At 40.6% G+C, this 27,343-nt stretch overlaps 1 protein-coding gene across 1 annotated transcript in view; it reads left to right on the forward strand.

Moving 5' to 3' along the window:
• The window catches only part of citb (citron rho-interacting serine/threonine kinase b), a gene marked incomplete at both ends in the record, with an annotated part of 38,473 nt that extends 11,627 nt beyond the window's left edge, over window positions 1-26,846 (forward strand). The window contains 32 exons of the mRNA XM_079251707.1: window positions 1,289-1,384; window positions 1,600-1,716; window positions 1,917-2,026; window positions 2,200-2,374; window positions 3,947-4,144; window positions 4,248-4,301; window positions 8,146-8,343; window positions 10,740-10,933; window positions 11,515-11,650; window positions 11,747-11,851; window positions 12,122-12,262; window positions 12,678-12,797; window positions 12,963-13,212; window positions 14,412-14,570; window positions 14,764-14,787; window positions 16,578-16,748; window positions 18,016-18,196; window positions 18,410-18,498; window positions 18,581-18,685; window positions 18,844-19,013; window positions 19,322-19,366; window positions 20,844-20,924; window positions 21,240-21,375; window positions 21,626-21,765; window positions 21,883-21,975; window positions 23,124-23,232; window positions 23,381-23,509; window positions 23,776-23,856; window positions 23,989-24,067; window positions 24,152-24,325; window positions 24,903-25,191; window positions 26,823-26,846. Coding sequence (XP_079107833.1) covers window positions 1,289-1,384; window positions 1,600-1,716; window positions 1,917-2,026; window positions 2,200-2,374; window positions 3,947-4,144; window positions 4,248-4,301; window positions 8,146-8,343; window positions 10,740-10,933; window positions 11,515-11,650; window positions 11,747-11,851; window positions 12,122-12,262; window positions 12,678-12,797; window positions 12,963-13,212; window positions 14,412-14,570; window positions 14,764-14,787; window positions 16,578-16,748; window positions 18,016-18,196; window positions 18,410-18,498; window positions 18,581-18,685; window positions 18,844-19,013; window positions 19,322-19,366; window positions 20,844-20,924; window positions 21,240-21,375; window positions 21,626-21,765; window positions 21,883-21,975; window positions 23,124-23,232; window positions 23,381-23,509; window positions 23,776-23,856; window positions 23,989-24,067; window positions 24,152-24,325; window positions 24,903-25,191; window positions 26,823-26,846 — 4,173 coding nt within the window. The remainder of the gene's footprint in view (window positions 1-1,288; window positions 1,385-1,599; window positions 1,717-1,916; window positions 2,027-2,199; window positions 2,375-3,946; window positions 4,145-4,247; window positions 4,302-8,145; window positions 8,344-10,739; window positions 10,934-11,514; window positions 11,651-11,746; window positions 11,852-12,121; window positions 12,263-12,677; window positions 12,798-12,962; window positions 13,213-14,411; window positions 14,571-14,763; window positions 14,788-16,577; window positions 16,749-18,015; window positions 18,197-18,409; window positions 18,499-18,580; window positions 18,686-18,843; window positions 19,014-19,321; window positions 19,367-20,843; window positions 20,925-21,239; window positions 21,376-21,625; window positions 21,766-21,882; window positions 21,976-23,123; window positions 23,233-23,380; window positions 23,510-23,775; window positions 23,857-23,988; window positions 24,068-24,151; window positions 24,326-24,902; window positions 25,192-26,822) is intronic.
• Between the last annotated feature and the right edge of the window lie 497 nt (window positions 26,847-27,343).

A 27,343-nucleotide genomic window follows, 5' to 3' on the forward strand; every position in this document is an offset into this window, starting at 1 on the left:
TTCTGCAGCCGGGGATCGGACCGCCAGGGTCCCCGCCCCTTGCTGCTGCCCAGCTCACATTGCACCCGACCCCTACGGCTCCTCCCGCAGATGGTGAGCCCACGGGAGGTGGGGCCCATGTAACCCTTTCGGGCTGAGCCCGACCGGGCCCCATGGGCGAAGGCCCGGCCACCAGACGCTCGCTCTCGTACCCTGCCTCCAGGCCTGGCTCCAGAGGGGGGTCCCGGTAACCCGCGTCCGGGCAAGGGAACATTTATGCCCAGGTTTGTCATCGTCATAGGGGTCTATGAGCCGTGCTTGGTCTGGTCCCTCCCCTAGACACCTGTTTGCCATGGGTGACCCTACCAGGGGCATAAAGCCCCCGACAACATAGCTGCTAGGATCTTCGGGACGCACAAACCCCTCCACCACGATGAGGTGACGGCTCAGGGAGAGGGCTCTCAATGATAATAGAGTTATTATACATTAAGCAAATGAAGACAACTGCTTGACAACTTTGTGTTGTAAAAGTGGTTAAAAAAAAACTGACATAAAAACACAAGATTTTAATGACAGATTATCTCTCACAGATGAACCTTAAAGAAAAAACTCTGCTACTTCGAAACTACGTCAACCTTCAGGAGCCCTTGTTTTGGCATAACACTCGGGGAAAAAAGTTAAATGTTATGAATGTTCAAACATGATAACATCTTATTGAAAGTGAAGCTTTCAAATCTTCACAAACAGATCCAGATAATAGACTTAGGCGCTCTGCACACGCACTAAACCTCTAACTTTTCACATCCTTTTTTCAAACAGTGTAATGTATTTATTGATTAATGCAGCTAAATGTCCCATAAAACTGATTTCAGTCATATATTTTTTCCACTTGTGTAGTCAGACCACTAAACCCTTTAGAAATGTTGACTGAAAAGCAGCCCATGAAGACGTCGTGTCAACTCGCTGCTTCTCCAGACTGCTGTGTTGCTTCAATAAAATCCTGATTTCATGACTGAAATTTCATCAGATAAAATCGCCTTCTAAGTAACTTGCACACATCTGTGACATAATTATATGTGTGAAGATATGCCACAGAGAAAGTTAGAAGCAGCAGAAAGTCAAACATTTCAATTAAACTGGCCAAGTATAAACTCTTCTCTCTACTTGACTGATGAGCGGCACATGTAACCAGACTAGTTTGTTTGTGATTAGGAGTTAGGAACCGAGTCCCTGGTCCAGATATCTGCTAGAAATTGATTTTAGCTGATGCTATTGTTCTCTTTGATCATCTGTTTATATTTTTGTGCAGGAGCTGGAGGAGAATCTTCGAGAGGCCCAAGGCACTGCCCAACGGTTGGAGACTCATCTGAAACAGAAGGAAAAGCTCTTTGAAGACAAGATAAAGGTTCACCTTTCAAATATGTATCACAATCAATAAATCAACAGGCAATTCCCCCCACCCACCAGCCTTCACCCACTGAACTTGCAGGAAGTGCTCTAAACTGTCTGGTGGATTTGATTTAGCTGGTGAATTTGTAGGTGTTGCCTTCTTCACACCATTCTGTGTCCCATTAAGTGATATCCTGGTTATGGTTCTGTGGGCTGGCTGGCATTGAACAGGTGCTTGAGGCTCAGATGAAGGCGGACATGGCTGATAAGGAGATGCTGGAGTCCAGTCAGAGCAAATATGAGGAGGAGGTGCGGGAGAAGTGCAGCGTCATCAGTGAACAGAAGGCGGTAAGAACTGACCAGCTTGGAAATGACACCATTTCAGCTGCATTTTAAAATTAATCACACTGACACAGATCCGTGTTTGGAATAATCTTATTGCAGAGCACAAATTAACCTTAATTTGATCCCATTTCAATCCAATACGTGAAGATTTAACTAAATGTCTCATTAAAACACAAGTAATGTTGCCCTGAATTTCTCTTCAGACAATTAATGCGATGGACTCAAAGATGAACAGCCTGGAGCAGAGAATTGCAGAGCTGTCTGAGGCCAACAAACTGGCAGCCAACAGCAGCATCTACACCCAGAAGAACATGTAAGTTCCTACAAGACATTCATTTTCAGCCTGACAGTAACAATAAAACATGTTAGCAAACTTTTTTTTTTTTTATCTAAAGTTGGTGTGAAATAATTAATAAATAACCAAATAACTCAGTCAGAAATGCTTGTAATGATTGTTGTTTTAAAGCTGATGTGTGATCCCGTCAGGAAAGCCCAGGAGGAGATGATCTCGGAGCTCCGCCAGCAGAAGTTCTACCTGGAGTCTCAGGCTGGGAAGCTAGAGGCCCAGAATGCTAAGCTGGAGGAACATCTAGAGAAGATGAGTCAGCAAGAGCAAAGCAATAAGAGCCGCGTGCTGGAGCTGGAAACCAGGCTCCGAGAGGTGAGAAGATGTTATTGGAGGAGGGGGTGGTATAGAAGTGTGAAGGTGGTTTATTAAGCAGATTTGTGTGATGATTGGTGGCTGCAGGCTTTTTTCTCACTGTCCTGTTGGTTGTCTCTCAGTATGTTTCCTATGCCTTATTGTGCATGATGTCAGTCATTTTAAGTCAATATTTAATACGTGAAGAGGATCTACATAGAGGATACTTCCAGTCTTCTATTTGTGCCTGTCTGGCTACAGTTTGTTAAAACACACCTGTGTATAATTGCATCCCTGAATATGAAGTGAGGAAGTAATCACACAGAGCGACGTGATTATGCACAAGCAGGTGCAGCTTAGTTGGATCTTAGACAGTGATGTTTATAGGATGAGCTACATGTAAATAAATGTGGCAAAACTTTTAAGTACAAAACATGAGTGCAACTTAATGACACTGAGATGCAGGAAGTTACTTCTACAAGTAAGAAATTCTTTAGAAAAGTTCTGCTTTTCTTCTATTAATTTTTGTTTTCCCACCACTAGCTGACAGGTTGCTGTAATCTTGCAGAAATGAACCATACTGCTGTGGCTATTGTTACTCCTTGTGCCTTTTTTAGTACCTGCTAGTGACCTCTGTGACCAACAATGACCATACACAAGAGAGAAGCACGCAGTGGGGATCTTTGGGGCTAAAATGCATATGCATAAAAAAAATCCAATAAACTTGATATACATAAATTTTAGCCATTTTAAAGGAAGTCAAAGGCGCATTTTTGGTCAAGAAGGTCACCAGAGGGGGTATCCAACGTTAAATACACATGTAAATTACATATAAATGCAATTAAAACAATTTAGAAGCAAATCCCTGATATATCTAAAACTAATCCCAATCGAAGCTCCATCCTCCTGATTTTTATTATTTAAAAACAGGCATTTAAAGGGTTGAAATCCTAAAAATGGTTAAATGTTTGGTAGTTTTGAGCTGATCTAAAATTGTCAGAGTCACTTCTGGAAAGAAAAAATATTGAAATATTTGTGTATGCATATTTTTAGCCTCAAGCATCAATGATGGCGCAAAAGGCATTAACAGTGTACAAAAGATGTATCAGAGGGTGGCAGTGGCTAAAGCTGGTGGGCTAGCATGTCTTGTGACCTGATGGTAATGATTGTTCTCTGTGGGTTGGTCCCAAGCCCAGATAAATGCAGAGGGTTGCGTCAGGAAGGGCACTGGGTGTAAAAACATTTGCCAACGATTTGCTGTAGCGACCACTTAAGAGGGACAAGCTGAAAGGGAAAAAAAACAACAAAAGATATGATAGAAAAAGACAATAAATTATAAAAACTTCAAAAACTGTATTAAAATTATGTATGCCGCTGTAATACAGGTGAATGATCACCAAAAGAATAAAAGAAAGCAGCAGTTACAAATAGCTAAAGAGAGTTAAAAGAGCTAAAACAGTTTTTATTTTCCAGTAAAGACCTGAACATCACATGAAGGCAGAGTCAGTATGTTTCTGACTGCTCCTTGAGGTAAAGTGTCCTCCCCTCCTCCTCTTCGTCCCACATGCTCCTTCACTCTTTCTGCCCCTGTAGATTGGGCTGGAGAATGAGGAGCAGAAGCTAGAGATTAAGCGTCAGGTGACGGAACTGACCTTGTCACTGCAAGAGCGCGAATCACAGATAAGCAACCTGCAGGCAGCCCGCCATGCCCTGGAGAGCCAGCTACAGCAGGCCAAGACTGAGCTGGAAGAGACCACAGCAGAGGCTGAGGAGGAGATCACGGTGCTCAGAGTAAGAGGAAGTGAAGAAGTGCTGAAGATCATGTCTCCTTTGGTGCTGTGGAATTTTGGCAGTGATATCTGTCCGTCTGTCTCTCTTGTCATGTCTCCTACAGGCACACAGAGACGAGATACAACGCAAGTATGATGCCTTGAGAGACAGCTGTGCTGTAAGCTTTGCACTCTTTTTCTCCCTCCTTTTTTTTGCCTTTTTTTTGCTCTTTCACTCTTTCCAGGAATAGACAGTTTTCCTGGCAGCAAGCATTAGCTGAATCATTACACATCATCATGCATAACCTAAAGTAGCCGTGTTTCAGCCCATATGCATCTCTGTAACTCTCAGGAATTCATTTTAAAGCATTTGACTCCTTATTCTCACTATTTCATTGCACCTTTCAGCCATGTTAGTCACTACTACAGTAAATCCAGGAGTACAGATTATTTCAAAAGCAGCACTAACATGATTGTCACTGTCAAGGTGAAAATTGCTTTTTGCAACACAGTTTTTACAAGAGTGTTAAATAACTTCTCAGTCTGTTTGCTTCCATTAAACCATCGAGCACATTAACACATTACAAGAGGTCAGGAAGATAATGGCTTCTATTAAATTGTTTTCATTGTTTGGCAGAATCACATTCTGGGAATTTATTTATTGGTGATTCTTTGTGTTTTATCTGATTATCTGGATAAACAATGCTTTATTTAGTTGTTAGAAGTTGTGAAGTTCCATCTGCTCTTGTGTTGGAAGTTATTTTATTATTAGACATCATGAGAAGACACAAACTGTTGTCCTACCAACTTTGAGAAATTATTTTTGGGATTTAAGGGCCATCAGATTTACATAGTGTGAATCCACATCGACAATATCACAGTCCTCCTTTATCCCTTTGCTCTACTTCTGAGATCCTCCCACTTACAAACTGTTCAGATAGCAACATCCATAAATTCAGCTGGCCAGTAATCAGGAAAATATGGCCAAGTTCTTCATCAAGCGGGGAGTATTTCTTAACCTGCAAAATTCTATAATATTGGTCTGATAATTATTCTGCTTTTAAATCAATCTGAATGTCAAAAATTGTGATTATTTTTAAATCTATAATTAATTACTAAGTTCTTTACCTGTTGAAGAATTATGCAAAACTGACCAGCTAACCAAATACTCTGCAGATAGACCTTCAGACACTCTCTGAGGCTCCAAGAACTTAAATTTAATGCCTGGAAACAAACTAAGCTACTGTAGTATAACTGCACCCGCTGCAGACAAAATAAACATTTTTGCTAGCATAATGAATCTAAATACAGTTTCCAAGGCTGAAAAATGTCAGTTTTCCATGTCAATGACTGACGGTCGGCCTTGCTGTAGCACTTCATGTTCCACTATAGTTCTTATAGACTTTTGATGTTTAATTTCTAATCAGGTTTATAGCTCTGTCATCAGTTTTTATGCCCAGATCTTAAGAGGATAATTCACTAAGGATATTGTTTTTGTGCAGTTAACTGATGCATAGTGTTAACTATTAGCTTATTTTTCATGATTATGTTGACAGCCGAAACTGGTCTAAATCAAGTTCCCGACTTTCAAATGAGAGCTTGCTGGTTAATATTCTCAGATTCAGAAACAAATTAACAAGATTGTGTTACCATGGTGGAGCTGAAACTTGATTGGATATCTCAGGTGATTGACAAGTCATTGGAGGACCTTATAGATCAGCAGAATCACTACAACCGCGCAGGGTCAATTTGGAAGTACTTCTTTAATTCATTGCCTTTAAAAATTACTGACATTTGATTGCACATTTCTACAAAAGATTTTTTTCTTTGTGCAAGTACAACTACTAATGTAATGAAAGGCTATTGACCTGATGTTAGCATAAAGCTACATAGCAGTGCTAATCTCAGTGCTAATCAGATCATGTGGATTAACTGCGTCATATTTACTTTTCAGTGAGGGTGTTTATGTTGTAAAACAATAATTTAGTGAATCAGTATTCACATTGGAGCATAAAATAAACTAAAAACAAACAAACAAACAAACAAAAAACAGAATCCAGATGTCTTAGTGCTGATTAAGCTAATGCTAAATAACTAACAGGAGACTAGCAAGGCTGCTAGCTTATTTAAGGTACGTTACAACATTAAAATGTGGAGAAAAATAGTCTTATTACTAAAGCATTTGAAAGGTTTGGCCACCCTCTGGTCTGTCACTGTTTGGTAAATTATTAGAGAACTTCTCATCTTTTCTAAAAACTAGATTTTCACAAAACATTGTGCTTTTAATGATGTGTGGGGCCATTTTAGGCATTTAACTATAGAGCCAATCTGTCACTTCTGAATTATACAAACAAATGCAAAGTGGTTCATTTGAAGGGTATAAACTCTTACTCATCATTTGTGTTTAACAGTCTTATTTAATTGGAAAAAAAAACAAAAAGAAAACATCTGTCTTTTGTACCATCAATTTCCCAGTAAATGTTTGTTCATTTTTAATTAGTAAACTCTGCTTCCACCAACAGAGCTGTAAACAAAGCCCTGGATGTGACTTACCTTGGCTCTTCCAGTTGCTTTATGGATCAGATTGACAAATGGGCAGAGTAAATATAGATGCTTGCCAGATCACCACTGCATCCATCCCACCGCTGACTTCTTGCCCCGCCTTAAGAATTTAGTTGATGCTGTCAGTCCCCTGCCTCCGGGGAACAGATGCACAGCAGACCCAGCTAATTTATGTACTTAAAAGCTTTGCTTCTTTCCCCTGTCTCCTTGAAGTTCTGCACTGTATACATGTTCCCATCAGAACTGAATATAAGGGGCTTTTAACAGGCAGGCTCATCAGCCTCTAACCCTCATTTCCCTGCAGCGTGCTCAGTAGTCACAGCTGATGAGAGGAAATGACTGATGCTGATGAAATGATTAGCATGCGCCTTGATCTGAATACTGACTGAGTTAAACCAGTTGCCTACATATCATACCAAAATTATTATTTGCAGAAATGCAATATTAAAAACAATATGCACATGTACAATGTTACTAGGATATTTTCCTTTTAGGTGAATTGTAAAATAAACATTTATCATGCTGTTAACATTCCTTGCTATATTGAAAGTCCTCGAGTTTGTAGAGTTCATTTGTCTTTACACTTAGACGCCTGACTTTACTGTAGTCAGACAAGAGTTGTGGCTTTTTTTACTACAGGTCTGTATCACTGCAGTTAGAAATGAAAAGGGTTAGCTGCCCCAGCACCCTGGGATGACGTTGCTACTGTGATGTAGTTGCAATCCGGGCTACAGCATACTCCAGCTGACATGGTTTTATCTCTGACACAGTGGTACATAATTTATGTGCAGTGTGTGTGGACAGTGCAGCCAGCTGACATGTCTATTCACCGATCATTCAATTGAAGCTAAAGTACTTCTGAACTTTTGTGATGTATTAATAGCCCTGAATGTTACTCTGAACCTCTAAGACCAAATCATGACAGTATGATTAATCTTCATGGTTGGTAGTGGATTTTCACTTTATAGGGGCTCTATTAACCTCAACTTCATCTTATCTAAAGTTTTTAGATCAACACAGTTATTGACAAAGATTAATGACTGTCACAGAGATATAGTCAGGCACATAAATTTCAGGCTGAAGTCATGATAAATTATTTTTGTTTGGTCCTCTTTGTCTTTTATTTATTTTATTTGTTCTTTTTAGTTATTTAATTAGGTATTTATTTATTTTTTAATTGTTTTACTTGTTCTTTATATTTTCATGACATCATTATTATATTTTATCTCATTTTTATTTTGTGATATTTGACTCTGTGCAGCACTTTGGAGACGTTCTGTTCTTAAAATGTGCTTTATAAATAGGGTGGATTGGATTTTTACCAAAAGGGATGTGAGGTCCTGAGGTTTGCATCAGACCATCCAACCATAGAGTATAAACTGACCACAAAAACAGTTTATACTCTTAAACACTTATACACTTTCAGTCTGTAACTTGTAGTTTTGTGGCTATTATTTGCAGGTGATCACAGACCTTGAGGAGCAGCTGACCACTCTGACTCAGGAGAACGCCGAGTTGAATCGTCAGAACTTCTACTTGTCCAAGCAGCTGGACGAGGCGTCAGATGAGAGGGAGGACAGACTGCAGCTCAGCCAGGATGTTGACAGGCTACGCCGTGAGGTAGCTGACCGCGAAATGCACCTTAACAACCAGAAACAGGTACGGAGCTGCACAGCTTATCCTGCACACATGCTGTATAAATGTTCTTTCTTGTCTGCACAACTTTGAAATCAAACCATTTTACTGTGGACATTTTCACATCATGAAGAGAGTTTGGCCAGTCCTCTTAACTTAGAGAGAAATATTTTTAGGGTTGCAGATAGAATCAGCTTTAAAACAGGATTCAAATTTGGAATTAGTTATAACAAATAAAACCAAAACCCACATTGTATATCTACATATTAATTACAGGGTATTTTGACTCAAGTAGAAATGTTCATTTTAGTACTTTTACCATTTAGAGCATCCCAGTGTTTTTTATTTAAATAGGTTTTTCCTTAGTTGATGCAAACACATCTAACACAGATGTTTTGGATTCTATGTCAGATGTGTTTGAACGAAAAACAAAGAAAGTGGAAAAGTCCTCCTACTTACATCAAGGGTCACAAGAGGAAGCATGCAAATTAGACGAGGTGCAGGCAGGAAAATAATGCATGGAGGCAAAGTTTAGAAGGGCACGAATAAGAAAATCGATTGGAGCAATCGCAAAACTCATCAACATAGTCAACACTGAAGATGTGACCTGTTTTCTGCATAGTGCAAACCCTGAAATGGCTCGCCACCAGACAGGGAAACACTGCAGTTTTTCATTTATTCATTCTCTAAAATACCTGGCTTGTGTCAGTGCATGAATAAATAAACACTCAGACAGTTCAAGCCGGTTTTTTGAGTCGACCGAATGATGAAACATTCAGCCAACATGTGACAATAACACTTTAATATATGAGAGTAGATTATATCACATGAAAGTTTTCTGCAAGTGCCACAAAAATATCATCTATCTTCATGTGAATCAGTTATCTGCTTTTTAAGACAGCAGTGTTCATGTCCCTGCATACATCTCTCACACAGCCAGCCATATGATTTTCCCTTATGTGACATATCCACTATGCCTGTTAACTGGTGACCTCAACATTGCCCAGCTCTGACAGCGTTTAGAGCAAATCAGGCAGCAGAAACTGGGATTATTTCAGTATCGTTATGTGTTGTGTTCTGGTTGCAGCAAGAAAGAGACAGGGAGTGAGATGAGGCTGTGCGATGTGTGCGTTGCCCCTGTGGGAGGATGTGTGTGTGGGTGTCCAGTAGCGCTCTCAGTCCTGCTGGTTGTGTAACCAGCGATGGAAGTCATAATCGAGGGATGGGGTGGTGTGTGGGAGGGATGTGTCATCCCCATCACTCCCAGGTCGTGTCAGCTGTGGAAGCGTTGGACTTCAGAGGGTTGTGGTGTTGCTGCAACGCCGGCAGAGGCTATATTTGTCTCCAAGTGCTTTGTCTAACGCAGTACGTTGTAAGACGAGAAGCACTGAGTTGAGCTGTAACATAAAGAAAACATTCTGTCCAAATACCAATACTAACCAAAAATACTGATGCTGACAAGCTTTTCTGGTGCAATTTTGTGATTACTGGTTAAACTAAAGGCAGACATAATCATCTTGACTGTCTTCGCTGATTTTACATGAGTCCAGACAGGAGAGTCAAACACGTCAGAAGAGTGCAAAATTTCAAACAAAGCATTGTCTATCTACCTGCAGCAGACCATCACTAGGCAGATACAGAGACAAATGAGAAAAACAAAACAGATTAGCTGTTTAGAACAACACATACGCAGGGAGAATGTAGAAACTACTTATAGAAAGACTTAAGCTAAGATTTCAACCAGGAACCTTCTGCTGGGATGAGACAAACTACGAGGTTCCTGTCTTTACTCAGTGTTTACTGAGCATAGTACAGCATGTACTGAAACACTGAAGATCATGTCAAATCATCACATATCAGCCCATGGTCCAACACTCCGATTTGCTACTATGATTCTCATAAAGACTACCAAAGCTGGCAACTTTGAAGTTTGAGTACGTCAGAGCACAACAGTTCTCTGTTTATAGAAGCCAAACTCTGTGTTACAACTGAGAAATAAGTTGTAGCATGCCAAAAACACACCAATCATGTAGCATGGCGTGGCGTGGCGTGGCATGGCGTGGCGTGGCGTGGCGTGGCGTGGCGTGGCGTGGCGTGGCGTGGCGTGGCGTCTACAGCTTGGTACATTATAATATGAACATATACAATACAGTGCGAAACCTCATGGTACAATAGGGCACGATGCAGTATAATACAATTTGGAACAATACAGTACAATCCAGTGAGGCATATTAAGCTATGATGCATGTGGAGTGATAAGGTACGATACTATATGATACAACACGATGTGATACAATGCAATGTGCTACAATATGATACGCTACAATGAGATACGCCACATTGTATATGATACAATACAATGCCATGCCATGCCATGTGGTTTTGTGTATGAATAACACTTGAACTCTTAATCCAAACAGAACCTTGAGACTCTGAAGACCACATGCACCATGCTGGAGGAACAGGTTATGGAGCTGGAGAGCATGAACGACGAGTTGCTGGAGAAGGAGAGACAATGGGAGGCCTGGAGGTCAACGCTGGAGGAGGAGAAGAGCCAAGCTGAGAGGAGAACCAGGGATGTTCAGAGGCTGCTCGACACAGAGAAACAGAGCAGGTGCCAACCATACTCACAAACTGAATCACAGTAACTGTGAGGACAAAAAATGACTTCATTGCCTCCAGAGTAGGCATAAAGTTTGACCTGTATTTCTGCAGCCTTCTTCTGTTGTAGTTTTCTTCTTAATGTGTTTATGTTTTACGATAACTGACTTCAAAAGAGATATTACTTTCTTTGTCCTTGTAATATTTCTTTGATGGCTTTTTAGCCACAATGCCTGCTTTATTTTGAGAAAGGCCTGAGCTTCTGTTTTTTTTTTTTTTACCACAAAAGATTTACCCAAAACATTCGCTCTGAATGTTTCTGTTGCTTTTTCTGCTGGCTTCTTCCTCCTACACACACTAAATGCAACAGGTTTAGGCGTATTCTCCTGAGGTTGTCAAAATGTTTTCTTGGAAATAAACTGAACTGTTCTAAAGTTGGCAGGGCAAGATAATGAAATTGATAAACTAAAAGCACATTATTACACACTTTAATGGTTATTTTTCTCTCTCATTAAACATGAGCCTTTACCCAAGCTGAAGATAAGAAGGTGCACTTCTTGAAAAATAAGAATTGTAAAGAAAGGTTTTCTCCAGGCTTCGTGCAGAGCAGCGCAGCACTGAGTCTCGCCAGGCTGTGGAGCAGGCAGTTAAGGAGCACAAAGATGAGATCATGGCCCTGCAGCAGGCCCTCAAAGACCAGAAACTCAAGGCTGAAAGCCTCGCAGACACTGTAAGCATGTGTACGATGCTACAATGAAAAATAAGCATTTTACCTTTGTGTGGTTAACCAGTGTCACAACAAACCCTTCCTGTGTTTATTGCCCAGCTGAATGATCTGGAGAAGAAACACGCCATGCTGGAGATGAACGCCTGCAGTCTGCAGCAAAAGCTAGAGAGTGAAAGGGACGTGAAACAGAGACTGCTGGAAGAAGTAAACTGCTTTTTACATTTTTCTCTCACTGATCTTTACTGCTTTCTTTTGTGTTTTATGCACAGATCTTTTGTGTGTGTGTGTGTGTGTGTGTGTGTGTGTGTGTGCTTAATGTTGTACTCCACTTTTTGGCTTGAAGATTAACATAAAATCTCTGCTGGGAGTAAATTACAAGAAAGAGGTGAAGGAAAAGGTCAAATTATGCTGAAAAGTTCAGCTGGTGCCATCGTGAGAAGCAGTCAGTCAATCACAGCTGCTTTTCCTCCACAGCAAGAGAAACTGCAGCAGCAGATTGATGCTCAGAAGACCCACATTTTCCGTCTCACCCAGGGGCTGCAGGACGCTTTGGACCAGACTGATCTGCTCAAAACAGAGAGAACTGATCTTGAGTACCAGCTCGAGAATATCCAGGTGCTTTAACACACTCATATGTCACTTATTTATATATATATATATATATATATATATATATATATATTTTATTAAAAATTATATATATAAAATTATATATATATATATATATGTATATATATATATATATATATATATATATATATATATATATATATATATATATATATATATATATATATATATATATAAATAAGTGGGCAAGACTCCAGTCTACACTGGAGTGGGAGTAAATCTTTGTGTTAATATCAGTTTTGTTTTTCTTCCTGTTCTGAGTAAAAAAAACAAAAAAAACATGCACCACGCAGCATAGAACCCGCTTCCCCTCCACCCATCCTTCAGTCCCTCCGTCTCCCCCTCTGTGTGAAGTGAAGTATTTGAAGAGAAATTCATGGCAGTAGTGATGTTCACTCAGCTCCACCTGCAGGCTGTATACTCTCATGAGAAGGTGAAAATGGAGGGGACCATCACTCAGCAGACCAAACTCATCGACTTCCTTCAGGCACAGGCCCATGGTGGCTCCAAGAAGAAAAAGGTAAGAGGGGTTTACGTATCAAATCAAGCTTCATTTTTTTTAAAAAAGAGAGAAAAAAACACAGAAAAATCATGATTCATGAATGATGGATGAACTCTAACAGCTTTTCTTCTCTGAGCTCAGTTCCTGCTGCATTGTTTTCTCTGTTTTATGCCGGCCTCTCAGGGTCTGTTTGGGCGCCGTCGGGAAGATCTGTTGGCTGCCATGGCGGCTCAGGCCCAGGCCCAGGGTCAGGGTCAGAGCCAGGGTCAGAGTCAGAGTCAAGGCCAGGTCTCTCCTGTGCCCCCCATTCAGCCCGTGCCTCTGCAGTACAGTGACATGAAGGCAGCTCTGGATAAAGAGCGCGCTCGTTGCTCTGAGCTGGAAGATGCTCTGCAGAAAATGAGGGGAGAACTGCGATCTCTGAGAGAAGAAGGTTAGACTGCCCTACAGCAACATATTCTCTCTGGTAGTCACTCAGTAATCTACAACATGCATTAGACATTGATGATGTGGAGAGAGAAGATGTTTCACATACACAAGTCCACATAGACTTTTCATCAGACTTCACACAAAACTTCTTTATGATGAAGCAGAAATAGGTTTGTGCCTCCTTCTTTTATCAGAGGTCTTACAAAATCCGCCAGTGCTTAACAGAAATCATTGGACATAGTTAGAAAAGGCACTTATCTGTCTCACAGTTGACGCATGAGTGAAAACTAGAACATGGTGTCAAGGCGCAGATCTAAAGAAAGATGCAAAAACATTTCTCACACAGTGAAAACTGTCCAACAGCTTTTATTATTCTCCAAATGAAGAAGACTGGAAGTAGCTGCAGTCTGCTTCAATATACCCGAGTAATCACAGATGAAGAGCGGTGGACAGGAAATCAATGACAACTATGAGTAAAATCCACAATCTCTTAGTGGACTTGGAGAACCTGACAGGATGACAACAACTCAAAGCAACAATCAGGCCCTATAAGTAAGAGGAGACAGACAGAAGCTGTTCTTTAGTAAATGGCACACAACCTGAACAACTATTATAAGTAAAAACATCTGCTCTGATGAAACAAAGGTTCAGCTGATTGACACCTCTGGATTAGTTGCCCGCCTAAAGCCAGATATGATGATGGGAGCACTGTGGGGTAGTGGTGCACTTCTGCAGCAGATGCTTGGAGATCACTCAGGATGGATGCAGTGAAAGCTTTTCCCAGTGTTAGCACCTTAGGCTTGTTAACAAGACAACCACCAAACATTTACACAAGACACTTCAGGAAAATTCTTTGAAATTCTGGAGACTCAGGGAGGTTCTGCACCTGATAAAGTATTTCTTGTAAGATGGTTGTGAACTGATGTTCATAAGACTGTAGGATCACTTCCTGGAGTCTCACAGAAGTCTTATCATTTTATTAATTATGCAAACCACTCTGCCGATGCAGTACTGTGTGAAGACTGATTAAAATTAAATTAATGAGATAACTAATGTATGAATTCACGTTAAAATGAGTCTGAAACATCAAAATTGAAGATGATCTTTGCTTGATGTGAAATATATGGTATGTAGTCATATAAAAAGTGCTGTATTTGAACAATATAATGACATAAACGAATGAATTAAATTATTGAACTCCAGCTCTCCAGTATAAGGATCATGGCAACGCTGCAAATCCTGCCACAACACGACAGCAGATAATCATGGCTGCCATGGTGAAGTCTCCAGAACACCAGCAGGGCCCAACCGGACTCGTACCCTCCAACTCTGGACGCAGGAAGGATACTCCTACACCTGAAGGTGAGTAATGAATGATCATCATAGAAGTCTTTTTTTTTCCTTCATTTTGACACTAATTGTAGGCGTTCAGCCTCATGCCTGACACATTCTGCCCCTTACAAGCCGATACAGAATGTGAACACTCATATTTTCTCACTTTTAAAGGATCATTTATGAAGCTTTCACTATCCTTTTTTTTTTACACACCTTTCAGAGGGAAGGAGGGTCACTTTTGAAAGTAAGTTGTCCAAAATCCTGGTTTCTGCAGTTTGATTTTTATCTCCCTTCTTCGTTTTGCCACATTCACATCCCTGACAGGCCAGATTTTAAAAGCTCTGCACCATTTTCAATGTCAGACTCCACCTCATGTGTCAGCTGAGGCGCACAAAGTTCCAATGCAGAGCTTTAGAAATCTGAAGCATTTTATCTTGGCTGCTGATGCTTAAGTCTGATTTGCAGAACTTTGCTCTGTTCACACCAACCTCACCTGAACTTTACATCCTACACAGAGACGCAGCATATGATATACTCTGCAACGCACAAAACCCTTGAACCCACATTTTGAACTAAAGGTATTATCCAGTCATCTCACTGGAAGAGTCAAGGTTACAATAACAATGTTAAAACCGGATGTTTTCCATATTAATCTTGTGTTATTGTAACCTGATGTTCACTCCAGAGTGGAAACACAAAGGAAGAATAAAGGGAGATTATCTTTATTGTGATTATTTTATTTAAAAAGCATTTTTACAAAAAGTAGCACAAAGTGCTTGATGTGTTAAATGAAGTCATAAGGAATGATTGTTTTCACCTCTTTATGTTGGGCTGACTTGCATCTGCTTTCACACCCAAACGGAAGCAAACAAAGGAAGCAGGCCTTGTGCTTCACCAGTCAACACTGTTGGTGCTTACTGCTATCAAAATAATAGCACTTCAGGTTTTTTTGCCTCCTAATGGAAAACTAACAAATGTAAGATGTTCTGTTCTAACCACATTGCTATGACAGTAAACATATGTAAACAAATTTTTAAAAAAAAAAATAAAAAAAATAAAAAAAAAAGCAGACCACAACATTAAAGCCGCCAGCCTTAAATTGAGGAGATCTCCTTGTGCTTACAAAAGACATTTCTTTAAGACTCCTGGATTTTTACAGATCTTTACAGTCAGTGAATACTGCAGCCACTACTGTATATCCTGCTCTGTGGTAAACACTGTACGTGAATCTGGCTGTACATTGTTCACTGGTCCAGCACTGATACTCATGTTCATCGAAGACTCTCCCAGTCTGCATAATCAGTCTGCAGCGAGTCAGCCTGTTATGATGCTCTGTGTGCTCTGAGACATTTCCATCACATCGAACAACATGACTTCAGAAAACTGCACCACAGTAGCGTCCTGTAACCTCTGGTAGATATTTGAGCCTGTATATTGGTAGATGTGTCATTTTTGGAGAGGTTGTGATCTGTCCGCCTAACATGACTCTTATTAAATATTTTCCTGCATTCCATATATTAACTTGAAGAACTTGCGGAGCAGTTCATGGTTTCCCACCCCTTGACGGGTGTTACAGGAATGAGATCATCAGGTTTCACTTCACCTGGGTGGTCTGTTTTTATTTGTTTATCTTATTTGTCACCTGTTCACCTGTGCTTTTCACATCTTTTTTTTCTTTTTACCAATTTCCTCTTAGATTAATAAAGTATTTTTCAGTTCATATGTGACTATTATTTATTATCAGCCCCGATATCCTGTGTAGTTAAACCGGTTGTAGATTTGGAAACACTGGAGACAGTTCAGACTGGATAATGCCTTTAAACATGCAGCAGTGAGTGGGCACCAGCATCAGGATTGATTCAATTAATATTCTCTTTCAAGCTTTCTTCAGAGTTCACTTGCATATGCATTTTGCTCAACATCCTACTGTTTTCTCAGATGATACGGCATGATGCTCTGAGGTTTTGAAGTGTTGGCGGCAGCTGAGAGAGTAATAGTAAGCCTGCCCTCACTGTGTTCCCTGACTTTATTCAGAGTACAGCCGTCGCTTGAAGGACAGTCAGAGAGACAGAGAGAGGGAGCGAGAGAAGGTGGTGCACCACAACACCCCTCACCGATTCACAGTGGGACTCAACATGAGAGCTGCCAAGTGCACTGTGTGCCTGGATACCGTTCACTTTGGTCGCCAAGCAGCAACCTGTCTCGGTAAGTCACAGATGTGGGATATCTACTGTGACTGTTTGCGATAATGAAAATTCCCTGAGGCGCACCTCAATAATTGGAGTTTACTGCTTTAATAAAAGTATAGATTATCTTCTAAAGTTCTCTGAATGGCTAAATGAGTCTTGTGATTCAAGGCCAGGAGAAGGAGACTCGTTTTGTGGGGTTCAATTCAATGTCAGGTCCCCAAAAAGTTTAAGATGAGTGGAGCAAACAAACACTGAGATACAGTGGTGTCCAAAGGCGGCCTTCAAGAGTCATTGTCCTGCAGGTTTTTGCTGTATCTTTGCTCCAACACACCTGGCATACATTAAATGGATTCATCAGCCAATGAAATTCTGCTCAGTGGTACATTTATTTGAAGATACATGGAAAAGCTGCAGGATTGCTGAAGGACCGGAGCTGGACACCCCTGCTTTATTAGATGTCATAGAGACTGATAAAGAGTGGGCATGGGAGAAGGAGCTGTGTGAATTGCATTAAGCAAACAAAAGAGAAGTTGCTTTACAGTGCATATGCCTTGGGAAAGTTCTAGCCAGACAATAGGCTGAGTGTGTCTAGGGTAAAGCTGATAATGGTGGACTTTTGTGAAGTATTTGAAAGGTTACCCCAGTGTGAGTGGTGGCTAAAAAACCAGTAATACTGAGTATGAGGTACGATTCTAAAGCTGTGAGTCTGAATCTCCAGAAGAAAATGAAACAGTGAATTTCCGATGCAGCTGTGATACTCTGGGAAGTGAGCTGTGCAGCTGAGCTGAGCTCTGTCTGAGCTGGCAGTGTTGTCCAAGCCAGGTTAATACAGACACTGGACAGAGTGAAATAAACTTAGAGGGTCCCTTATAGGCAAACCGTCTTTCACCATTCAGTTACTGTTAAATCCTTTACATGTACATCTCGGATGATTAGAATATTGTGAAAAAGTTCAATATTTTGCATCACTCATTTCAGAATGTGAAACCTATATATTTTATAGATTCATTACACATAGAGTGGAATATTTAAAATATTCAATCCTTGAAATTATGACAATTGTGGCTTATAGAAAATTAAATAAAGTATGTATATATGTATAAATATATATATATATATATATATATATATATATATATATATATACATATATATATATTTTATTTCTTTCATATGCTTTGATCCTAATCCTTGCTGGAATGTCCTAACTCCTTGGAGCGATGGTAACACCAGGAAGAGAAGCTACAACTCTGCTGTCCCTTTAACAATATTTTCCCTCTCAGAATGTCATGCTTTGTGCCACCCGAAATGCTCCGCCTGCCTCCCATCGACATGTGGCATGTCCAGCGACTGCTCCCTGCACCTGTCCGAGGGCCTGTGTCGAGACAAAGGCAGTTCTCCGGCACAGCAGCTCAAAGAGGCTGGCGGACACATGCACCTCGAGGGATGGATGAAGCAGCCAAGGTTAGATCTCCACAAGTAAAACACACCTAAGTCTGATGCTCTGCATGCTAATGCCCTGCCCAAATGTTTATGGATCAGTGTCTTGTCCAACAGAATGACATCAGCCAGATGATGATGCTGCCTGCAGTCTTTCACAGATCACACATATAGTGGTAAAACCAGTTTAAATCAAAGCATTTGCACTTTCTCATCTATAACATTGTGCATTTGCAGGAATGGAAAACGAGGCCAGGGCTGGGAAAGAAAATATGTGGTTCTGGATGGCACTAAAGTGTCCATCTATGACATCGAGCCCAGAGAAGGTTATGATTAAACTCAAATGGATGCTTATGAGAAACAGTATCTTAACAACCACGAGTTGCCACTAAATCTGTTTGTTTCCAGAGTCTGTGAAACCTCTGGAGGAGTTTGACCTGTGTCTGTCCGATGGAGAGGTGGTGGTTCATGGAGCTGTAGGAGCATCTGAGCTGCCAAACACTGCAAAGTCAGGTAGAAACATATACTCTTCTTAATTTGGAGCTTCACATTAACATGTTGATTCTCCTGTTTCACTCCAGAATCCCCTCCCACTGTTCAGAGTTATTGTCTTATTTTTCAACATTTTATTTTTAATTATCAGAATTAGACGTGTCTTCTCTGTGTCCCAGATGTTCCCTATGTCCTGAAGCTGGAGTCACGTTGTCACCCTCCTTGCTGGCCTGGTCAGGCTATTTACTTCATGGCCCCCAGTTTCCCAGACAAACAGCGCTGGGTGGCTGTGATGGACTCTGTGGTGGCTGGTGGACGAGCTTCTCGGGAGAAGGCGGAGGCTGACGCAGTGAGTATCTCTAAGGCAGCTGAAACAAATCGTAACCTCGTATGACGTCTGTCCTGGTTACCTTCTGCCTTCCCCCTCTGCAGAGTCTAAGGTTTAGGCTAAACATTTAATGGATAACCCCAAGTTTCACTTACATCTGCATTAATTGTCCTCTTCTTCTCTCCTCTTCTCTTTTTCTTCTTTCTCTTTGTCTCTCTCACTCCTGTATGTTGCTTTCTCATCGTGCCACACTGTATGTCCGGTATATGGGCATGTTTTGTTGATTTGCTCTATTTTGCCAATTCCACTGGGTTTCACTGCACACATAGGCTGCAATGTCCAAAAGACAAACTCTTCTGTCTCCACTGGTCCAGGTAAAGAGTTATAAAGATGAAGACATGAGGCATAAATTAACACACACACACACACACACACACTGGAAATCTGTCTTAAGGCACACAGTAGTGCATGTGTCTGTCCTTGTGTTTGTTGCTCATCTTCCCCTGCTTTCATCTCACCTGCTGCGCCTGCTCCTCTCGACTACTCACCATCCTGTACAAACTCTCCTCTGATGAATCAGTTAGAACGTTGCTGAAATATTTCTCCCTGACTTTCGATAACCACAGCAGTCAAATACTCACCAAGATGTCTGATCTTGTTGTCTGTGGTTTGATCCTCTGCAGCCGTCCTGTCCAGAGGACCAGGAATCGGTTTTTACCTGCTTGTGTGTTCTTGTACTTCTACCTGTTTTACCCCCTCTGCACACTCCTCTGAGACTGGGACACAAAGCATTTGACTTTAACTCAGAACACTTTTAGTCATTGGTTTTATTGTGACAGATGAACAGACTGAGGATGTATGATTTTTAAAAAAAGTAACATAATGATCAAGCTAATGGAAAATAGACTTTAGGAAAAAAAATCATTATCACAAAAGTACCTTTGTGTCTACTATCTGCTGCAGGGGTGTGCAACTCTTGTCCTAAAGGGTGACAGTCCTGCAGGTTTTAGATGTTTGCTTGCTTCACCACACGTATTTATAGGAAATGACTCTCCTCAAAAGCTTGTTGTCACATTCTGTCCAAGCATGTTTGCCCATGATGTTGTTTCAGGTGTGCTGCAGCGGGAAACATCCACAACCTGCAGGACTGCAGCACTCGAGGACCGACTTTGCCAATCCCTGATCAAGTGCGACACTTCCACAACAATAACTGCTACATATTAGCTTGTGGGGAAAAAACATGTAGTTTATTTGTTTTTTTACTGAAACACTCTGCAGTGAACCTGACATCTTAGCAGACCGATGTCAGACCTAAAAGAAACTCTGCGGTGAAGTACGGCTTGCTGAGCAGGACTTTAGTTAAACCCCAAAACAACAACACTGTCTGCGTAACCTGTCTGTATTTCTAATCTTAGAGCAGTTTGTGAACAGTTTTTTTTTTTTTATCTTTTACTTTTACATTATTTTCATTTTTATTTTCTCACCTAATTCTATTGAAAACATTTGTCATTCAACATATAAACTGTTTCTTATTGTTTTCAGGGAAACTAGAGTCACTGATAATTACGGTTACCCGAGAGTTTGATTTATAATTTTTTTTAACAAAAAACCTTTTATTTAATCTTAACAAATTGTTTTGTCTATTTTCTTTTCATTTATGCACATCTGATGTTTTATTTCTTGAATCTCTTCCTGCCTGCAACCTGAAAAAGAAGACTGACTTGTGATTTGGTCCCACCCCTGAGCCTGCGACCCTCCAGCCCCCCTCTGTTGCTCCTCTGCTGCCTCCCCGCTGTGGTCATGAGGAGGCTGGGATCCATCTGACCACTCACCTTTCTTCTGCTCTTTCAGAAGCTGCTTGGAAATTCTCTGCTGAAACTGGAAGGAGATGACAGGCTGGATATTAACTGCACCCTGCCTCTCACGGATCAGGTACTCGCACCTTTTTGTCCATGCTGCACACAACCATACATTAATTTTTTCCTTTTGCACGTTTTAAACCACCCTGTGATGTACTGGCAACCTATCCAGGGTGTACCCTGCATCTCGCCCAATGATTACTGGGATAGGCTCCAGCTTCCCCATAACCCTTAATTGGACTAAGTGGTTTGAAAAATAAATGAATGATTGCATGTTTTAAACCACAATAGCAGTCTTATTGAAAAATCAAGAATTCAGAATTGTGAAGAAGTGTGAAATCATTTTTCATTTGCATTCATCTAAATATTTTTTTGTGCTTTCTTGCAGATTGTTCTGGTGGGATCTGAGGAGGGACTCTATGCGCTGAATGTTATCAAAAACTCCCTGACTCATATCCCAGGCCTGGGATCAGTTTTTCAGATCCAAATCATCAAGGAGCAGGAGAAACTGCTGATGATCGTTGGTAGGATGTTCAACTTTTCTAATTGTCTGTAGATGGTAATAACAGCTTATTGCCACAAATAACTACAATCATCATTGAGCTACAATTATTATGTACCATTAAAACTTTCACAAGCCACATGACATTCTAATGAATTTAACAAAACTTGTGAGCATCACTCGACTTAGAGATGATCTAAGATGATGATGATCTTAGAGAGATCTATATCTGACCATCAGCTGTGTGTATCATATGTCTGTGTGTGCTGCAGGGGATGAGCGAGCGCTATGTTTGGTGGAGATAAAAAGAGTGAAGCAGTGTCTGGCCCAGTCCCACCTGCCCAGCCAGTCTGAACTGGCTCCTTACATCTTTGAGACAGTGAAAGGCTGTCATCTGTTTGCTGCTGGAAGAGTAGGTGCTCTTCTCCTCTGAGAGGCCTGAGTCTGAACAAATAGTGTGTTTTGATGAAAGGATGCTGCTGCTTTGATGTAATGGACGTACAAAGTGACGTGCACTCTCTCTTTCCAGGTAGACAACGGGCCTTGTATATGTGCCGCTATGCCAAATAAAATAACCATTCTGCGCTACAATGACAATCTTAACAAATACTGCATTCGTAAGGTGAGTACCACCTGTTCACAGAGAAATAAAAATGAGAGACGTGATGAATCAGAAAATATCAAATATAGGAAATGTTTAATTTCATAACTAGTAGAGTTTATGACCAAAAAAATTCTTTGCACTTTTTAAATTTAAAGTAAAAGCAGAATATTTTAGGATGAAAGAACCTTTATAAAAAAAAAATCTGCAATACAAGTTTAATTAGTAAGATTGTTTACATTTCTACCAGTAGATGGGTTTCTGCCCTCTTGTGGCCAACTGTGGTAACGACAACAATCAAATGAGAAAATTACATATAAAATAAACTTTCTGATAGTTTTTTTTTTTAAACCTTTATTCTATTTGACATAAAATAATACATAGTTTCTATGCTTTATTTAGTTTTTAGAACTTTTAGAATCAATGTACATGAGAAGTCTGTCAAATGTAGAGATGTGAGAGTTTGCACTGACTTTACATGTGTGTCTACTCCCCCTGGTGGGCATTTTTTGTAACTGCTCTGTTACGCCCATTAAACTCAACTAAGGAAACATTTATCAATCAAACCAAGTTAACGAGTTTCTGTTATATTTATGTTGGTGAAAAGTGCTCAAATGGAAAATGGTTTCCTAATAAGTTTGCAGACATGCAGCAAATCTAAGATGGCCGATTTCAGAGTATTCATTTAAATTTGTCACAATTTCTATTGATTAACAAAAGGTTCACCATGTAAATATGTCTGATTTAGCTCTTCAGTCTAAATTGTATCTGTAGTCCCTTGGCAGGTTAATGCATGAGGTAAAATGATATAACACATAAATAGACACAACATACATATAAGGATTATTTAAATAAATTGATATTAGTTCATTATACAGATAAAAGCTAAACTTTTTTTTTTGTCGGGACATTGTTTCCAGGTGCCCTGATGTCTTTTTATCCCTGTCTAGAACTATAAATCTGGACTCAGACCACATGACCATTCACCATTATTTCAAAGTCCAATGTGTTCACTTCTTGGCAAACGATTGCTTTTATTTTTGGGTTTAAGTTAATGATTCCAGTTTATGTTTCAAATTTATATATTTTAAAGATCTTAGAATTATAAATAGACAAAAAAATCGTGCCATTCTTGTTTTTACCTCACATCCAATAGTTCTGTTTCACAGGAAATAGAAACCATTGAGCCCTGCAGCTGCATCCATCTTACCAGCTACAGCATCATCATCGGCACCAACAAGTTCTACGAGATTGAAATGAAGCAGTATGTACTTGAGGGTAAGACACGCTGGGGTTTTTGTCTTTAGTGGAGTTGGTGGGATTGTTTATAAGTGCCACAGAACTATAATGTCCTACTTAATTTAACTCAATGCATCAATTTGCACAATGAAACACAAACTTCATTCCTTTGCTTCATCTTCTGCAGAGTTCTTGGACAAGAATGATGTGTCTCTGGCTTCAGCTGTGTTTGCAGCCTCTTCACACAGTTTCCCCATCGCCATTATGCAGGTGGCCAGCGGCATGCAGAAGGAGGAATACCTTCTGTGTTTTCATGGTGAGGAAGTTAAAACACACCGCAAATAGAAAGCTCAACACTGTGCTAGAAAGATAAAAGAGGTGAAGTGTAGTCTGTGACGTCCTCATCTGTGACTGTTTCAGGCTTATAGTTAAGAAGCACACAAGGAATTCAACTTAAAAAACATTTTATTAGAACAAGCCACCTGTGTCTGTTCTCCAGTCTGCATACAAGCAATGGACACTTATCCTTTCCTATCATGGTTTATGGCAAAAAATCTGAAGAAAATCTTGTTTATGTAACAGAGTTTGGTGTGTTTGTGGACTCTTATGGACGAAGGAGTCGCACTGATGAAATCAAGTGGAGCCGTCTGCCTCTGTCTTTTGGTAAATGTAACTCTCGCTGCTTTTGGCTGTTGCCTATAAAAAATATTTCATCAATACACAATGAATTGATCTCAGTTTTCTACTTTTATGAGTCTTGATGATCTATTCTAACCCTGTCCTCCTATGATGCAGCCTACAGAGAGCCCTACCTGTTTGTCACCTACTTCAACTCCCTGGATGTCATTGAGATTCAGGGACACGCAGCTTTGGGGTGAGAAACTGCCCATTTTGTGTGTATTTAGATATGATTTTTCTTTGCAAGACATTCTTCCCTTGTCGTTGTCCTCATTTGCAGTCCCACAGTTCTGGCCCACCTTGATATTCCAAACCCTCGTTACCTGGGCCCGGCCATCTCCTCTGGAGCCATTTACCTCGCCTCCTCCTACCAGAACAAACTACGGGTCATCTGCTGTAAGGGAAGCCTGATCAGAGAGTCTGGAGAGCTGCAGAGGACCGGCTCCAGTCGAGGGTATGCTGAACAAATTAATTTAATTTAAACTGCAGTGTTTGTGGGATAGGGGGGCACGGTGGCACTGTGGCTAACCACTATGCCAAGCAACCAAGAAGGTCGCTGGTTTGATCCCTGGGAGGCTTGGACAGTGGCCTTTCTGAGTGGAGTTTGCATGTTCTCCCCATGTATGCGTTGGTTCCCTCCGGATACACCAGCTTCCTCCCACCGTCCAAAAACATGCATGTTAGGTTAATTGATTACTCAAATTGCCCCTAGGAGTGAGTGTGAGCGTGAGTGGTTGTTTGTCTCTGTGTGGCCCTGCGATGGACTGGCAAGCTGTCCAGGGTGTACACAGCCTTTCGCCTGTTGACTGCTGGGGTAGGCTCCAGCTTCCTCGCAACCCTTCGTCAGACTAAGCAGTCAAGATAACGAATGAATGACTGCTTGTGGAATAAAAACACTTTTACTTGTAAATCACTTAATAACACTTGAAGGGTGTGTGTAGGCTGGCAGTGACATCTATGACGTCTTCCTCTGTGAAAGAGTTGTTGCTGGCACTGATGTAGCCTGTGACTCTCTGCTGTGTTGTTTGTAGTAGTCCCAGTAAGAGAGGTCCCCCCACCTACACAGAGCACATCACAAAGCGTTTAACTTCGGGTCCAGGCAGCCATGACGGCTTGCATCGGGAGCCGAGCACCCCACACCGTTACCGGGAAGGTCGCACTGAATTCAGAAGAGATAAATCTCCTGCTCGACCACTGGACAGGGAGAAGTCACCGGGCAGAGTGCTGGACAGTCGCAGGGAGAGGTCTCCGGGGAGGTTCGGGGACAGCGCTCGGCTGCATGCGGGGTCCGTCCGAACACAGCTGGCCCCTGTTAACAAGGTACGTCCCACTGATACTGGATGCATGTCTCCTTTTTCTTTCATTCATTAATCTTACATACTACTTACGAGTGGTGACAGCCATGAAGCACAATGAACATTAAATAATATAAATGAAAAGTAGTTTAAATGATGTATAAGTAATATTAAATAGTATAATAAAAAAAATTGAGGGCAACTATCAAAGTGTTGTAATATTTAATGAAGAAGAACATCATGTTTTATTATCCATTACTACAAAGCTGCTCCCAGTATCAGTGCTGGTCTGTTGATTCATAATCTCACATTGGTTTTTGCTGCTGTGATGACACATCCCACCAAAAGTGTCCTAAAAGCTTGAATCGAGCCCACTGGACATTTTTTTTGTCTGAAAGCATTTCTCCTTTCATCTGAAAGCCGTCTTCAGCTTGAAACTGCCAGAAGAGTAGATCCAGGTTCAGGAGCTGTAGTTTGGCTTGATTACAGGTTTTAGTCCATCCAACCATCCTGCAGGTTGTTAGGATCTTTGTCACCTGTATCTTACCTGCTTGTCCAAATGAACTGGGTTTTTGCTTTATCTTTTCCGTGGACCAGTTTCCGCCACGCTGTGTTGCTGGTTTTGAAATGCACAGGAATATTGTGTTTGGAGAAGATCCCTCAGAGTTTTTCAGGCACTCCAGCCACTGATGGGCTGACAATGCTCCTGCTCTTTTTTCTTCATTATTTAGCACCCTTTTTTCTAAATATCTTCGCTGACTTGACCCTACTCGAATATCCACAGGTCTGAAACAATTTTTTTTTTTACATACTTGTATTCCTTTTCTTTTCCCTGTCTTGGTGAGGACAGAAGCAGCCTTTTGGATGAGAGATTAAATGTTTTCAAGTACCAAAAAAAGAGCTCCTGTGGCCTCTGAATCAAACTCTTAGGATTTGCCTGGATGACTGAAAATCTGCACCAAGATATGCTAGTGTATTCATCCCACCCTAAAATGTTGTGTCCTTATTTCACAAGATGACTCAGTATGAGATTTGAATGAATGAAACACCTGTAGTGTGCTTTAGTTTGTATAGCACAGAAAGGCAGAAGAGCCTCTTTATCCACCATGAAACTGCAGCTCCTTCCCTTGTGACCAGTTTCAGTTACCCAGTTAAAGGTGGAGTATGTAAGATTTTCAATATTTTAAAAAAAAAAAAAAATTACTACAATCATAGTTTGATTTTTTTTTTTTTAAAAACATGTAGATTCCAGTCTGCCCATTTTTTGATGTGTTATTAAATTACAAGTTTAATTAATGACAAAGACCCTTCTTAAATGTTTGCCTACCAGTAAAAAAATGTGCTTTTTGTCATTTGTCATTAATTAAACTTGTAATTTAATAACGCATCAAATATGAACAGATTGGAACCTACATGTTCAAAAAAACTTTCTGATTATGATTGTAGTTATTTTATTAATTTATTTTGAAAATATTAAAAATCTTACATACTCCACCTTTAAGCACTATTGAGATTCATAGTACTCCTTCAAGAACATTATTACTAAATGACAGAGCAACCCAGTTACTAGTCATACACCAATTCTAATTTTAACTGTGTGCACCGATGACAATCCCTTTCTTTTCTTTTAACCTTTCTTGTATTGTAAATTTGCAGGTGTGGGATCAGTCATCAGTGTGAATCCTCAGTGCCGCTCGCAGCTGAAGGCGAAGTGAACACAAGAAACCCTCACTCCACCTAAATGCAAGCACACAAACACATCTGTAAGGCTGACCGCCAGCCACATTGCCTGTACATAGTGCAGCCCGAGTTCCTCATACAAGAAACACAAACTTGCAGCGGGAGACATCTCCTGTGACAATCCTCTTCTCTGGCAGGTGTTTTCATGGGTGTTATCCCGCAGTAGACGTGGTGACAAGAAACCCACACTGATGTGCAGATTGAGAAAATCTACTTTATAATACAATGGTAGTTGTACATATAGCTGTCTGAGTTTTTACAGATAAAGGGAATAGTCGGCTGGTAAAGCCATGTCTATTTTTTTTAAAAATGGGTTTTTAAAAGATGTTGCAGGGAGATTAATGATGCCGTAGGTTAAGAAACACAATCTCAACCTTATGATGATGAATCTTACATCAGAATAATCCGTTTCTTTTTTCCCTCTGCTCAGAGAATCA

Source organism: Telmatherina bonti (genome assembly GCF_933228915.1).
Source record: "Telmatherina bonti genome assembly, chromosome: 13".
Taxonomy (NCBI): domain Eukaryota; kingdom Metazoa; phylum Chordata; class Actinopteri; order Atheriniformes; family Telmatherinidae; genus Telmatherina; species Telmatherina bonti.